The sequence below is a fragment of the Octopus bimaculoides genome, chromosome 6 (genome assembly GCF_001194135.2).
Source record: "Octopus bimaculoides isolate UCB-OBI-ISO-001 chromosome 6, ASM119413v2, whole genome shotgun sequence".
Lineage (NCBI taxonomy): Eukaryota > Metazoa > Mollusca > Cephalopoda > Octopoda > Octopodidae > Octopus > Octopus bimaculoides.
In genome coordinates this window covers 54236810-54250677 of record NC_068986.1, presented here as the reverse complement: position 1 = coordinate 54250677, position 13868 = coordinate 54236810, and the positions used below count along the sequence as shown (strand labels likewise).

At 35.8% G+C, this 13868-nt stretch overlaps 1 protein-coding gene across 1 annotated transcript in view; it reads left to right on the top strand.

Moving 5' to 3' along the window:
* Window positions 1-11504, top strand: part of LOC106883771 (visual system homeobox 2-like) — a 308537-nt gene extending 297033 nt beyond the window's left edge. Inside the window, exons 6-9 of the mRNA XM_052968468.1 lie at window positions 654-803; window positions 1384-1569; window positions 8453-8517; window positions 11268-11504. Of these exons, the coding sequence (XP_052824428.1) occupies window positions 654-803; window positions 1384-1569; window positions 8453-8517; window positions 11268-11504 (638 nt within the window). The remainder of the gene's footprint in view (window positions 1-653; window positions 804-1383; window positions 1570-8452; window positions 8518-11267) is intronic.
* Window positions 11505-13868: the final 2364 nt, after the last annotated feature.

Here is a 13868-nt window from a genome sequence, read left to right as displayed (position 1 = left end):
TATATATATATATATATATATATATATATATATATATTGCTTATACTCCTCGGACTGGTTCTCATTCATATTTGAATTTTTCCGAGGTATGAAACGTTGGGATATACCAGCACATGGTTCTCACACCATTTTGCATATAGTCTAAGCGAACGAGTTAGCATACGTCTGGCATCGTTTTCGGTGCGTAGTACTGATAAGTTACAAAGATGACGCAACACTAACATATATATATATATATAATCACACAAGGCCCTATTATTTAGTGGCAGATCTACTTGGACCAAAAAAAGATAACCTACGTAAACTATTCGATATCCAAATGGGTTCATATGATAGCGCAGATACGATTTGGTTGGTTTATTCATATTAGACCATCTAAATTCAAAATTCCACAAACACAGTATCGGTATATAACAGGACGATGGTTTGGCAGTATCACACAATTGTGTTTGCCATGTTGTGGATTCCTTTAGAAAACAGTTGATTCCAACCATAATTCTTTAGGACGTACAATTTCTATTGACACTAACCCAACTAGGACCGACGCTTTTGATGTTTCCTTAGACCTCAAAACTCATTCTTATAAGCCTAAGCCTAACGAAAATCTAAAACATATTAATTAACACTCTTTCCATTCACCTATTGTATTTAAGAAATTCCGAACATTAGCCGTCTTTCTTCGTCTAGAGAAATATTTGAAACGGTTTCACCATATTATAAGGCTTTACAAGATAGTGGCTTCACTGATAAAATATTTTATATCTTGCAGCCTCCTCTACCATCTGGTCGCAAGAAGAGATCCCGTAAAATGTTATCGGTCACCCCGTCCTTCTTCCTAAATTTGAAGGAAAATATGGATAGAAGATTCTTACACTTATCACATACCGTAAATCCTCGAGTATAATCCGCACTTTTTTCCCAAAATTTAAAGGTCAAAATTTCTAGTGCGTACTATATACGAGGTTAAAAATGAAAAAATATTTTCTAAGCAAAATTTTCTAAGTGATAAATATGTAAAGGCAATTTACTTAATATTTTTCACTGACGTTATTACTGTTATTTCTTTATTTTCTGCAAACAAAGTGCACAAAAAAGCTACACATTTGCATTATGTTATATATTCAATAATAATAAAGGACGTTACCATATATACGTTTAGAAACCAAGGACGTTATATAGGCCTCCTTGACTCAAGTTAGAGAAGGAGTGTGTATTATACAAGAGGTTTAGGTTTTTCAGCGGTACAGCCCCCTAAAAATCCCCTACGTATTATACTCAAGGACGGACTATACTCGAGGATTTACAGTAATCACTTTCCAAACAACAATAGAAAGATAATTGATAGGCACATGATTAAGATCACGTTTTCATGCTCCAACCCAGATGCAAAGGCCTATACCAATAAACAACCGATGGTTCAGACCTGTCCTGGATGCACAGGCATAGAAAAATCTAAGTATTCTCTATGGCAGGCAAGCAATATATCCTCTGTTGTTTATGAAGCACAGGTATCAGCAAAATATGTCAACGGCCGGTCAGAGACCAAGCAGTATATTGGATCAGAGGAAGGTAAGTTTAAATCCAGCTACAATAACCACCTTTCGACTTTTAGATACCGCGAGAAGAGATATGCAACAACCCTCTCGGCATTAATCTGGAAACTTAAAGACGAGAACGTCAGCTACAATATCAAATGAAAGATACTTTCTTACACAAAACTTTATGTTAACAAGTAAAAAAAAAGTTGTTCGTTATGTTCCCTTGAAAAAATATATCTTTTAAAATTCTTAAGAACCACCAGTGACTGTATAAACTACAGGAGCGAGATTTTCTCTTTATGTCCGCATTTTAAAAAATACATCATAGCGGAAATTAAAGGATAGACTACCGGACACCTCATAAACCAGTCTAGTCTGGTTTCTGAAATTATGATATCCCTAAGACAATTTTTATGTTTGCAGTGCGCTGGATTACCTCAACAGTTTTTTACTCCCTGCTCTTTTTTTACTGCGCGTTCTCATTAAAATTCACTTGCATCGAGAACAGTTAACAAACCGTCTTGGTGTTTCCAACAGCTTGCTAAATAACAAATATATTAATATTTCCACCGGGAAACCCTGACTAGCAGTGACTCGTGATTCTTATTGTATCTTTACTCTCTCAACTGATTGAGTGTTATACTACTTGCTGAAACCTTATCACACAATACACACACTGACACACAGACACACACACACACACACACGTGTGTGTGTGTATGCATGTATGTATATGTGATTATATATATATATATATATATATATATATATATATATATGTCTATATATATATAAATATGCATACACGTGTATATGTGTGTATACACATATGTGTATATATACGTATTTATATGTACGTGTGTATATTTATATGTATATATACTTTTTTGTGGGGTTATGTGCATATAATAAAGTATTTTTGAAGCCTATATTGCTATAACTTTAATTTGTCTGACAACTTCTAAATTTGCAAGCCAGAAGTCTTTAAATTCACTCGCGCGCGCATGCATATAAGCGCAGGCGTGACTGTGCCATAAAACATTTCCTTCCCAACCACACGGTTCTGGGTTTAGTCTCATTATGTGACACCTTTGGCAAGTGTCTTCTACTATGGTCTTGTGTACGAAATCTTGCCTAATCGATAAGGAAGTTCTTCACTGGTTGATTGTAAGCCAGACTCTCATTTGATATGTCTGATCACGTGATATAAAACCATTGACTACTGCGTAGATCACTGCAACAAGTTGTTAGATTCTGTAGGCGCTACTTGGAGCTATAGCTAATATACGTAACCTGACACATTCAATCGGAATCTAGCTTCAAGAGGGTCAATAAAAAATATAAACCTTTCTAAACAAACTTGGCTAAGGCTTTACTCATCATAGGTGTTTGATCATTTAGACAATTATTTTAATGCCTATGAGTTTCTGAATAAGAAACCGCATTAGTGAAAAATACCCTTTGTGTATCATACTTAATGTAAATACATACTGAAAAACAAATTTACTGTTGTATTCATCCACAGATTAATATATCTTATGGGCGTGTTGTGTTTCAAAGCACAACGTATATCGGAGGCAGATGAATATCGCCTTAGCAGTGCCTGTTGAGAATGCTAGACGCGCATTAGTTATAATAATAATTATTAATATTAAGGTTTGATTCCAAACCCCATCGAGATCAGATTAGCCTTTCATCGTTGAGGGGTCTATAAAGTAAGGTGCCGGTGAAATTGCTGGACTTGTGCCAAAATTGTTTTTAATTGCGACACTACTTTCTGAGTACAATTCACGCCATGGTAAATCCTGTTTTTCATCCTCCAGGGATTCATGAAATAAAGTACCAAGCAAGTACTGGGATTGATTTACTCAACTATACCTTCCCCTATGAAAGGTTTCAGTCCCATCCCTACAACCAGCCTTGTACTTATTTTAGAAATCATTATGAATACTTTCATTTGACTGAAACCGTCGAAGGTGGTGCTCTAACATGATCGTAGTCCAATGTCTGAAATCAACAATAGAAAAACAATTATATTTGCGTTTCGGTCCAAAAGAAACCAAGGAATTTTATATACCTCAGATTATTTTGAGGTAGATCTGCGTTGTCAAGACATATTATTAGCTGAACCGTTGTCAAGACTTATATTATTAGCTGAAGATACACAGAAGTATGCTCTTCAGTATAACAAAATGGTAAAGTTAGTATTACATGCTAAACAGATCAAAATCAGTGGGTATTTATAAACTCCGAGAGAAAAGCAGGGGAGACAACTCAGAAATATGAATTTATTAAAATGAATTAAAAATAGAATAGTGAAAATGTTGTCAAGAGTGAGTCTAATTTTGGAAATAGGGAGACAACTCTGCATATATTTCGGTCTTATCAGATCTCCTCAGCGAAATCCAAACTTTACCAGTAGTGACAAAGACGTCTCGTCATGTACATAGAAAATTGCCGTGAATAAACACTAAGCTGAATGGCACGATAGCTTGAATTAAGAATTGAAGACAAACAGGGACACAATCTCCATCAAAAGCAAATGGCAAACTCTGTTTACTGTTGTAAAACAAAAAGCTTTATCATAAACATTCCAAAAGACAATAACTGCGTTATTCACTTTGAGAGGACCTCATAATTATATCGCTGGTAGACGAGGATCATCTGCTACAGGCGGCGTAACTACAAGATTACGTGATTTCGACCTGTCCGGTATCCTCAGTGACAGAGACCCGGTAGTGACATTGCAGTTGTATCTCACTGTCAATGACATATAGAATTTCCTTATCTTTTCAGGCATGGATGTCACAAATATCCAGCAAGCTTATTAAAAAATTCTTCATGGGTCGACGGTATCTGAGAACTTTTCTGATCAATATAAGTGCTAGTCTAGTGTTCCAGAATTTCTGGATTTGTATTTCTCTAAGATAAACCTATTATTCATTTCCTTACTGTAGTCGTAGTTAGTTTTATTTTTCAGCTCCATTTTTTTTTTTTTTCAGTTGTATAAATCTTTCCTCAGAAATTATTATTAGGTCTGATACTCATGTTATTAACCTGTTTATACTTTCTTTTGCCGAAGGATATAAACATCTACATACTGTTAATAATCAGCGGGACCGACTTGTCAGAAATGTAATAAACCAGTAAATGGCCTCTTAAAAAACCTGCAGCAACGACGACGCTATTGTTTACATATTGCTATATAAAATAAATAGTTGTCATACACTTGACGAATCTCAACGGACGATTCTATTATATATTAGTATCAGACAAATTCAAAGCAACAGAGGTGGTACTGATGTTAATCCAGTCTACTCGGACAGCCCTTGGACTACAAATCTGTAGCCATATAGGAACGTGAGGAATTTTCATTATTGTTTTGTATGGCGTTTGTCACATCAGTAAACTTATATTTGAATTGCAGTTTCATGAATTGTTTCATAAATCTGGGATCGAAGTGACTAGGCAGTGCAACACGAAGCCATCTGTGTTTTGTGAGGTGACCTGACATATTGGCCATATAGAAATCCCGATACCCCCATCGACACAAGTTAGGCACAGCTCTGAAGTGGTCCAGCCTACCTCAGCCTATCTACACATGTCCAACGCTTTATGAAAAGACAATAAAAGCGAAATAGTAGTTCAATGGGGTCTTTAACCAGGTGCCTACCACTTGGAAGTGCTCCCACCATTCATCTGTCGATTTCTTTAATGTTGAAACTTTCTTTTATGGATTCATAGAAAAGACTTCATGATTTTAATCTTGAATTGATTTTTGTTTTTTTTTTTTACATTTTATTAGAAGGGTTTGACAGGATTTGTGTTTCTGATACAACGATGTGATTTTTGGGTGGTCTCCTCTTTGCAGAGATAAATGGAGAAATCACACTGGGTCAACACGTCCTTGTTGTATGAGATCTGAAGTACGTCAATAACCCTAAAGGCAAGATTAGATAACACTCAGTTATGCTGAACTGATAGGAAAGAGAAGGAAAAAGAGGAAACTACAAATGATCTAACCTCGCTTTCCAGCTGGACAACTATCCCACTTTTGGATCCGCTTCTCATGAAAAAAATTACGTATTGTATGAACGATCATATCGACATAAGGCCAACAAAATTTGTAGAGGAATATAATAGTTTATTAAATTCACTCAACTAGAAGTTCTTTTATCGACTTCATTCATAAAAAAGCCCGTTCCGTGCTATTTTATCGCGAAACATAGTACGGTCGAAATAAAATGCTCTAAGTTACTTCTTTGCATATGTATACAGTATATCTACCACGTTGGATATAATATGCTTGTTGTTAGGTGGTGGACTTAACCCGTTGTCTGATTCAACACCACAGCTCAGCCCTTGAGTGTCATCATTGTATTCCAGTCTATTACAGGGAGTTAGCTAAGATCTCTTTCTGCTACCCTGCCGAGAACGTTAAACCTACACACGAATATTCATCTCAAATAGAGGAGTGGGGCAGCAGCCACGGCTTTGAGAAAAACCTCCAAGACTGGTTGACAAAAAGAAGAAACCAAACACCAGACACCAAAAACCAAGAGTCATGAGCTGCAGAAGTAGGTAGAAGTATATGAAGATGCTATTCTTTTAAGGGAAGAAAATTTATCTGTGATAGAATGGGCGACTTGTAGTAGAATGGACTGCGCTAAAGACATCCAAGAGCTGAACCGTGGTGTTAAATGATGCAACGAGTACAGTGGCGTATTTTCAAACACACACACACACAAAAAAAAAACTTAGAACAGTGTTCTGCAACCCTGGACCGGAGACCAGTACCGGGTCGTGGATCATTTGGTACCAGGCCACACAGAAAGAATAAATTTTATTTTTATTATATTGACTATCACAGTTTGCAGAATGTTTTTGTATTATATATGTATTATATATGTAATAATTAAATTATTTGGCACAGGTGTGTCTTTGCCGACCATATGGTTCCCGGTTCAGTCCCATTACATGATACACACCAAATTTTATTTCACAAGGTGTTAATCAACTCTTGTCTACAGTATAAAACACTTGTCCAAGGTGTGACTCTGCGTGATCGAATACGAAACCAGGTAGTTACGAAATGAACGTCTGAATCATACAAACATGTTAATTTTAATCTCAGTTAGAGGTTTAAGGCGATTTGAAGCTATTTTAGAACACAATTGCCCCAGGGACTCTGCTGTGAGATTGAACGCACAATCTGATTACTGCAAAACGACCTTCTTAAACAATCAGTTACGCCAGCACATACATATAAGTACACACACACACGGACACGGACACACATACACACACACACACACATATATACATATACACGCATACATATACATGTGTGTGTATGTATATATGTGTGTATATATATATATATATATATATATACACACACGCACATACATATATGCATGTATGTATGTATGTATCTATGTGTGTGTCTGTGTGCGCGCGCACACGCATACACAACACGTATACACAACACACATACATTGACAAACACTCTCATACCTAGGCGTAAATATAATTATATAAAGAAAATTATTTCCTTTCTTTTTGTATATATGTTTTCCGTATAGCTTTTTTGTTTCATAGCTGTTGGCTATTATTACTTAAATTAGTATAAGTATTTTAATTAGGAGTTAATATTATAATATAATATATTATCTAACACATAAAAGAATCAAGGAATAGAGCCAATTATTTGAAATCAATCAATTTTTCAACAAAAAAATAAATATATATGTATATAGACTTAAACATGGAAACTTAATTAAAAAAATTGAAAACACTCTTAACAAAATTATTCGTAAATGGTGATTGTTTGTTAAAGTCAGTAATTAAAGCGCAGCACAGGTAAAGTTAGTTATAAAGGCACACACGGATGAGGAAAATTATATATTTGCACATTAATTAGTGGATATTAAAAAAAAAACATATATATCATAAAAATCTAAAGAGAAAGTGGTGGTGGTGGTGGTGGTGGTAGTGGTAGTGGTAGTGGTGATGATGCGAATAATTCGAAAGAAAAAAAACAGCAACAATTTAATAAATATTAAATCAAAGAGCAAAACGTAAATATAAAATCGAAGTTGCTGATTGGTCGGGTGTTGTACTATATATATATATATATATATATATATATATATATATATACATACATACATACATACATACATACATACATATATATATATATTGCTACTGCTATTGTTGTTGTTGTTGTCATCGTCATCGTCGTTGTTTACTTGCAAGTCAGTCCTAACCTCATCTAGTTGATCCAGTGTCAAAAACATTCCAAGCGTTTCCATCTCGTCTCGTGCAAGGATCTAAAAACTACATTATTCAATATTGCCTTTTTTTTCATATAAGCTGAGGGAGATTTGACTGCTCTTTCTAGCTGGTTGCCTGAACATGTAGAGTAAAAAAATCAAAGGACCAGCCAAGTGCTAGAGTCAGTTCAATCTCGTGTAAATCCTATAGATTTCTGGCATTGTACTAATATAAAAAAAAACAGTAATTAGTTACATGTCGTTATATTCTGGGTTCAAATCCTGCTTGGGTTACTTTCACTTTTCATCACTCTGGGGTCACTAAAATAAAATACCTACCAAAAACTAGGGTGGATGGAAGATTACTTAAATCGACTCCTCTCTCAAAATTTGAAGGGGGTCTTACGTACTCACATACACACACACTGGACTAGTTAGCTCCTTGCTATCTGCACTGTCACCTGCGCGTTCACAATGTATATCCTCCTCTGATAAAACATTCTAAATTAAAAAACTGTGAAACTGAGACAATTGCAAAGAAAGAAATAGAAAAAAAAAAGAAAGAAATTATCCTAATTTTTTTCATTTTAGTGTGTCTTATGTTACTGTATGATAAAAAGTTGAAAAATTTCTAAGGTCATATCTCTGGTATCTATGGGAAATGGTTCAATGAATTCAAGTATCCATTCTCTGACAAAATAGTAAGTTGACCTATTGTGTTTTATCGGAGGACGGCCGTAGTATATGTATGTCATTATTAAGTTTATGTCAAGGCGGCGAGCTGGCAGAAACGTTAGCACGCCGGGCGAAATGCTTAGCGGTATTTCGTCTGTCTTTACGTTCTGATTTCAAATTCCACCGAGGTCGACTTTGCCTTTCATCCTTACGGGGGTCGATAAATTAAGTACCAGTTATGCACTGGAGACGATGTAATTGACTTGATCCATTTGTCTGTCCTTGTTTGTCCCCTCTATGTTTAGCCCCTTGTGGGCAATAAAGAAATTAGAAACGTTAGCACGCCGGGCGAAATGCTTAGCGGTATTTCGTTTGTCTTTACGCTCTGAGTTCAAATTAGGTAGAGGTCAACTTTGCCTTTCACCCTTTCGGGGTCCCTAAATTAAGTACCAGTTGCGTCGATGTAATCGACTGGCCCCTCCCCTAAAATTTTGGGCCTTGTGCCTAGAGTAGAAAAGATTATTCAGTTTATTTCAAGATTTCGTGCCAGTAGAGAAAGAACCGGTTTTTAACCTATATGGGGCGCAAACATACTTGTGTGGCTAAGAAGTTCACTCTGCAACCACTTTGTTCCTCGCCTCACAACCGATGTTGGTTTACTTACGTCTTCGTTATTAGCATATCGGTAAAAGAAATTTATAGAATAATTACTAGGTTTTTAAAAATCAGTACTAGTGTCGATTTAATCCACTAAACCTTTCACGTGCGGTATCCCAGCATGGCCTCAGTCCACTGAATGAAACAAGAGAAAGAGTATATTTATACATAAGTGTGTGTGTGTAAGAGAGAGAGAGAGAGAGAGAAAACAGAGAGAGTGACATGTTACTCTTTCAGTTAATGCGTCATAAAAAGTCGGACCACGGTTTAAACCACTGGATATTTTCATTCGCGGCACACTTCAAAGCTAATAGATTTTGGTACACTTAATGCATAAAGTTTTCAAAAACAAAGTATATAGAAAAATTATTTGTATATTTATATAACCCCTAAATATAAATAATTTAACTTCAGGAAATTAATTAGTTCTTTATTCAATAAATAAAGCAGAAATAACAAGAATTAAATTAAGAATTTTAATTTGCATAGTTCACATTTTTAAAAATATAATTTCATTATTTTCGCCAAGCAAGGGTGGTGGGTGAACAGAATTTGTTAGGTCGACAGACAAAATGCCATTAAATGTACAGAATCGTTACTGTTTATTTTCGAATACTACCAACGTTTACTTTGCTTTTCATCCTTTTGGATCGATGAAATAAATTACCAGTAAAAAACTAAGGTTGATTTAATCGACTAACCGCTCCTCAAGATTTGCGATCTTTTGCTTATGATCAGTTCTCTACCAGGAGTCCAGGGGTTGGCTTGCCGAAACTCTTCTGTTCCCTCTGTGTTGTGCTGTAAGCATATAACACTGTAACAGAATGTTAATTTTCTTCCTGTTTTTTGTCCAGTAAGTGTTATTTCCTATTTGCTTCTATCTAGAAATCAAAGGAAATGACTACTATTCTCTTCAAACTTTGCTTTTGTGATCTGGACATCAATGTTTTGAAACTGACCTATTTTTCATTACGTTTTCAGACAGATTCAGCGCTGTGTTGTTGAAGCAGAAATATTGTTATAGCAAATATTCTGCTGAACACCACTGATTTGCTTGTCAGTTGCTTGACCATAACCACTTGAACAAGTCTGGACACCTACTCGAAAGGAATTAGAAGAAATTCCGATTCATCCGGCACTATAATCTGATTTGAAATCTCGGTTAGATTCACTTCATTGATTTCGGTTATGAATTCGAAAAATAAATACATGACTCGGTCATTTTATCTCTTCTAAAATGTATCATCCCGTAAGTAATGTTCGGACTTCTATATTTTCAAACTGTAAACGCTTGAACAGTAGTTTAGAATGTCTAATGGCGTCAAGTAATACTTATATGTATTTGGACATATCTAAGCTAATTAAATTTCATTTTGCAGGATAATCTAATTGAACATGGAAGTGTTTAAGGCGGATTTAAAGCGTATAATGCTTTATGGGTTTAAAAAAGAGGACTGTGCAGCTTAAGCGACTCAAAATATTCACTCAGCTTATGGAGCAGAGTGCCTGAATGAAAGAACTTCCAGAAGATGCTTTGTAGAATTCAGAAGTGTAGATTTCAGCCTCAAAGATGAAGCCCGAAGTAGATGTCCAATTGAGTTTGATGACAAGCTCCTTTTGGCAGAACTTAAAGCAGATCATGCAGTTTCAGTTGAAGAATTGGCAAGCGAGCTTCGTTCAAGCCATTCAACTGTTCACCGCTATCATTAACAGCTTGGAAAGGTCCCAAAACTCGCAAAATGAGTGCCTCATGGTTGTCTGAAGCCAACCGCAAATCCCGAGTGGACATCTGCTCTTCTCTTCGTTCTCGTGAACTCATTTCGCCCTTTTTGGACAGACTGCTGACCGGTGATGAAAAATAGGTCTTTTATCAAAACGTTAAGCATCGTAGACATTGATGAAGGGGAAAAGGTCCAACAACAACCGTAAAGTGAACTCCATACTAAAAAGGCTCTTCTCTCTGTTTGGTGGGATTCCAAAGGAGGCATCCACTTTGTGTTGCTACCAACTAATGCAACAATCAATGCTCAAATCAACTGTCAGCAATTAGAGCGTTTGAACGCTGCTTTGAAGAAAAAAGGCCTGCTTTAATGAATCGAAAGGGAGTGGTGTTTTTCAGAACAATGCAAGACCCCACACTGCAAATATTACGTCACAGAAGGTTGAAGAACTTGGCTGGGAGAAAATTGCTCATCCGCCTTATCCCCAAGATCTTGCTCCTTCAGATTACCATTTGTTCTATAGTTTACAGAATCATTTGGTTGGATTAACTCTCGAGACAACTGAGGAAGTCGAAACTGACCTTTCAAAGTTTTCTTCGAAACCGAAAGAGTTTATCAGCAATGGTATCAAATAATTTACGAATAGATGGAAAAATGTCACTAAAATTTCATTAAATGTAAGATTTGATCACTTGTTTTCTTTATTTAAAATCAGGACATTACTTACGGGATGACCTGATATTTAAGGCGTTTGGCCGAATCAAATGTAGGACATTTCTCATTAATAGGATGTTTCTCTATACTTAAAAGAAATCACAAGACCACAAATCGAGGTTGTAGTTATGCTCCATTGTATCATAAATTTTCTTTTTCTGTATTTCTAACCTTTACCAGTTCACCATGCCGATTTTCCTCACATGTATTAAGAAAAAAGTTATTTTCTATACCATACAATACATTATAGGACATTAAAAGCCTTATATTAATTTAACGTGTGCGTATTTAAAGATCAACATTAAAGAAAATAAATCTATCAAAATCAGTGCAAATAAGGATAAAGAATTTTTCAAACCTAAAAACATTTTTTTTTCACTGGAATTTCTAAATTTCATTCTGGAATCCTGGAATTTCTATCCCGAAATCATAATTTCCCTCCCACCACAAGGTTAAAACTTTGCGAGTATAGCTGGATATATATATGCACGCCAGTATTGATTCATTTTTTATTTCATCTATCACTGAAAGGCAAAGATATTCTTGGTAGGATTCGATTATAGAGCACGAAGTGAAGTAACAGAACATAAAGGGATGTAACTCAATATAGAATTACATTTTGTTAGACGCTTCACCAATTTTGGCACCCGCTGCTCAAAATGGTCATTGAATATGTATATTCAGTGAAGGACAGCGAGGTAGTTCGTGCCTGCGACTTGATTTCGATACCCGCTTGAAGTCTTTTCGTGTTAATCGCGGCTTTTGTGCTATTAGATGTACGAAAGCCGCATATTCTAACTTGGATTACTTGAAAGTCTGAAAGCCTTAATGGGTGTATATATGTATATATACATATAAACAGATGTACACCCATATATACATACATAGTACATATATACACACACATACAGATAGATAGATAGATAGATAGATAGATAGATAGATAGATAGATAGATAGATAGATAGATAGATAGATAGATAGATAGATAGACAGACAGACTGACAGACAGCCAGACAGACAAGCTGATAGATAGATAGATAGATAGATAGATAGATAGATAGATAGATAGATAGAAAATATGTATGTATGCTGATGAATTTATAGGGTACGCAATACCGGAGTTGTTGTAACTATTAAATTCACAATCTGCACACAAATGTTTACTCTGTATGTATGCGCGCGTGCGCATGTGTGTGCGTGCGCATGTGTGTGCGTGCGCATGTGTGTGCGTGCGTGTGTGTTCGAGAGAGAGAGAAAGAAAGAGAAAGGGAGAGAATATGTGCGTGTAAGTGTGTCTGAGTATGTATGTATATGTGTATTATGCACTTGTGTATCTATGTATGCCGGTCTTATATCTGTATGCTAGTTTGTATGTGTGAATGTGTATGAAAAATAAAATAAAAATACACAAAAAGAGTGAAAGCGTCGAGAAAGCCTTAAGTTATTGTCGTGTCATCAGAGAAGGTTTCGTCTTCATACATAATGGGTCAAGAACACTTCAGCCTGAGGTGGCCCTCTCCCTTCCAGGCTACTGAATACGACTTGAACTCATGGGTTCAATGTGTAATGGCGCGACTGAGAATCAAGACTCCACTGTAAGTTCCTCTTGCCAAGTGATTATATATGTATTGATGCATACATGTGTGTGTGAGTGTGTGTGCGTATGTATCTGTATGTATGTATGTGCATATGTATGTAGACATGTATGCGTTTATGCGTGCATGTATGTATGTACGTATGTATGTATTCATGCATGTATTTATGTAAGCATATATGTGTTGTGTGTGTGTCTATCTGTTTGATACTTTGTGTGTGTGTGTGTGTGTGTTTGCGCGCGAGCACGCGCGTGAATTAACGAAATGCTGGATGTTGAACGAATTGATGGACGGATGTATGTGTGCGTATTCATACTTGCAAACATATACATAGTACAATGTAAACTTACACGCACGCACACACACAGACACACACACACACACACACACACATTTATATCTGTATATGGACGCATTATTCATACATGTATGTATCCACGTAAGTGTATATGTATTACGTTTGGATTAAGTATGTATGTATATATGTATGCACTTATGTACGTTTGAATTTGTACGAGTGTGTGTTGTTAAGAAAGTAGTTCTCTTAGAAAACACATGAAACTAAGTTCAATCCTATTCTATGGCAGTATGGACAATAAGTGATTTATAGATTAGCTTTGAGGTGGCCAATTTCTTTTAAGTGAAATCTGTTAGACGGAAATTGAGTCGTGTACACATGTGTGCGTGT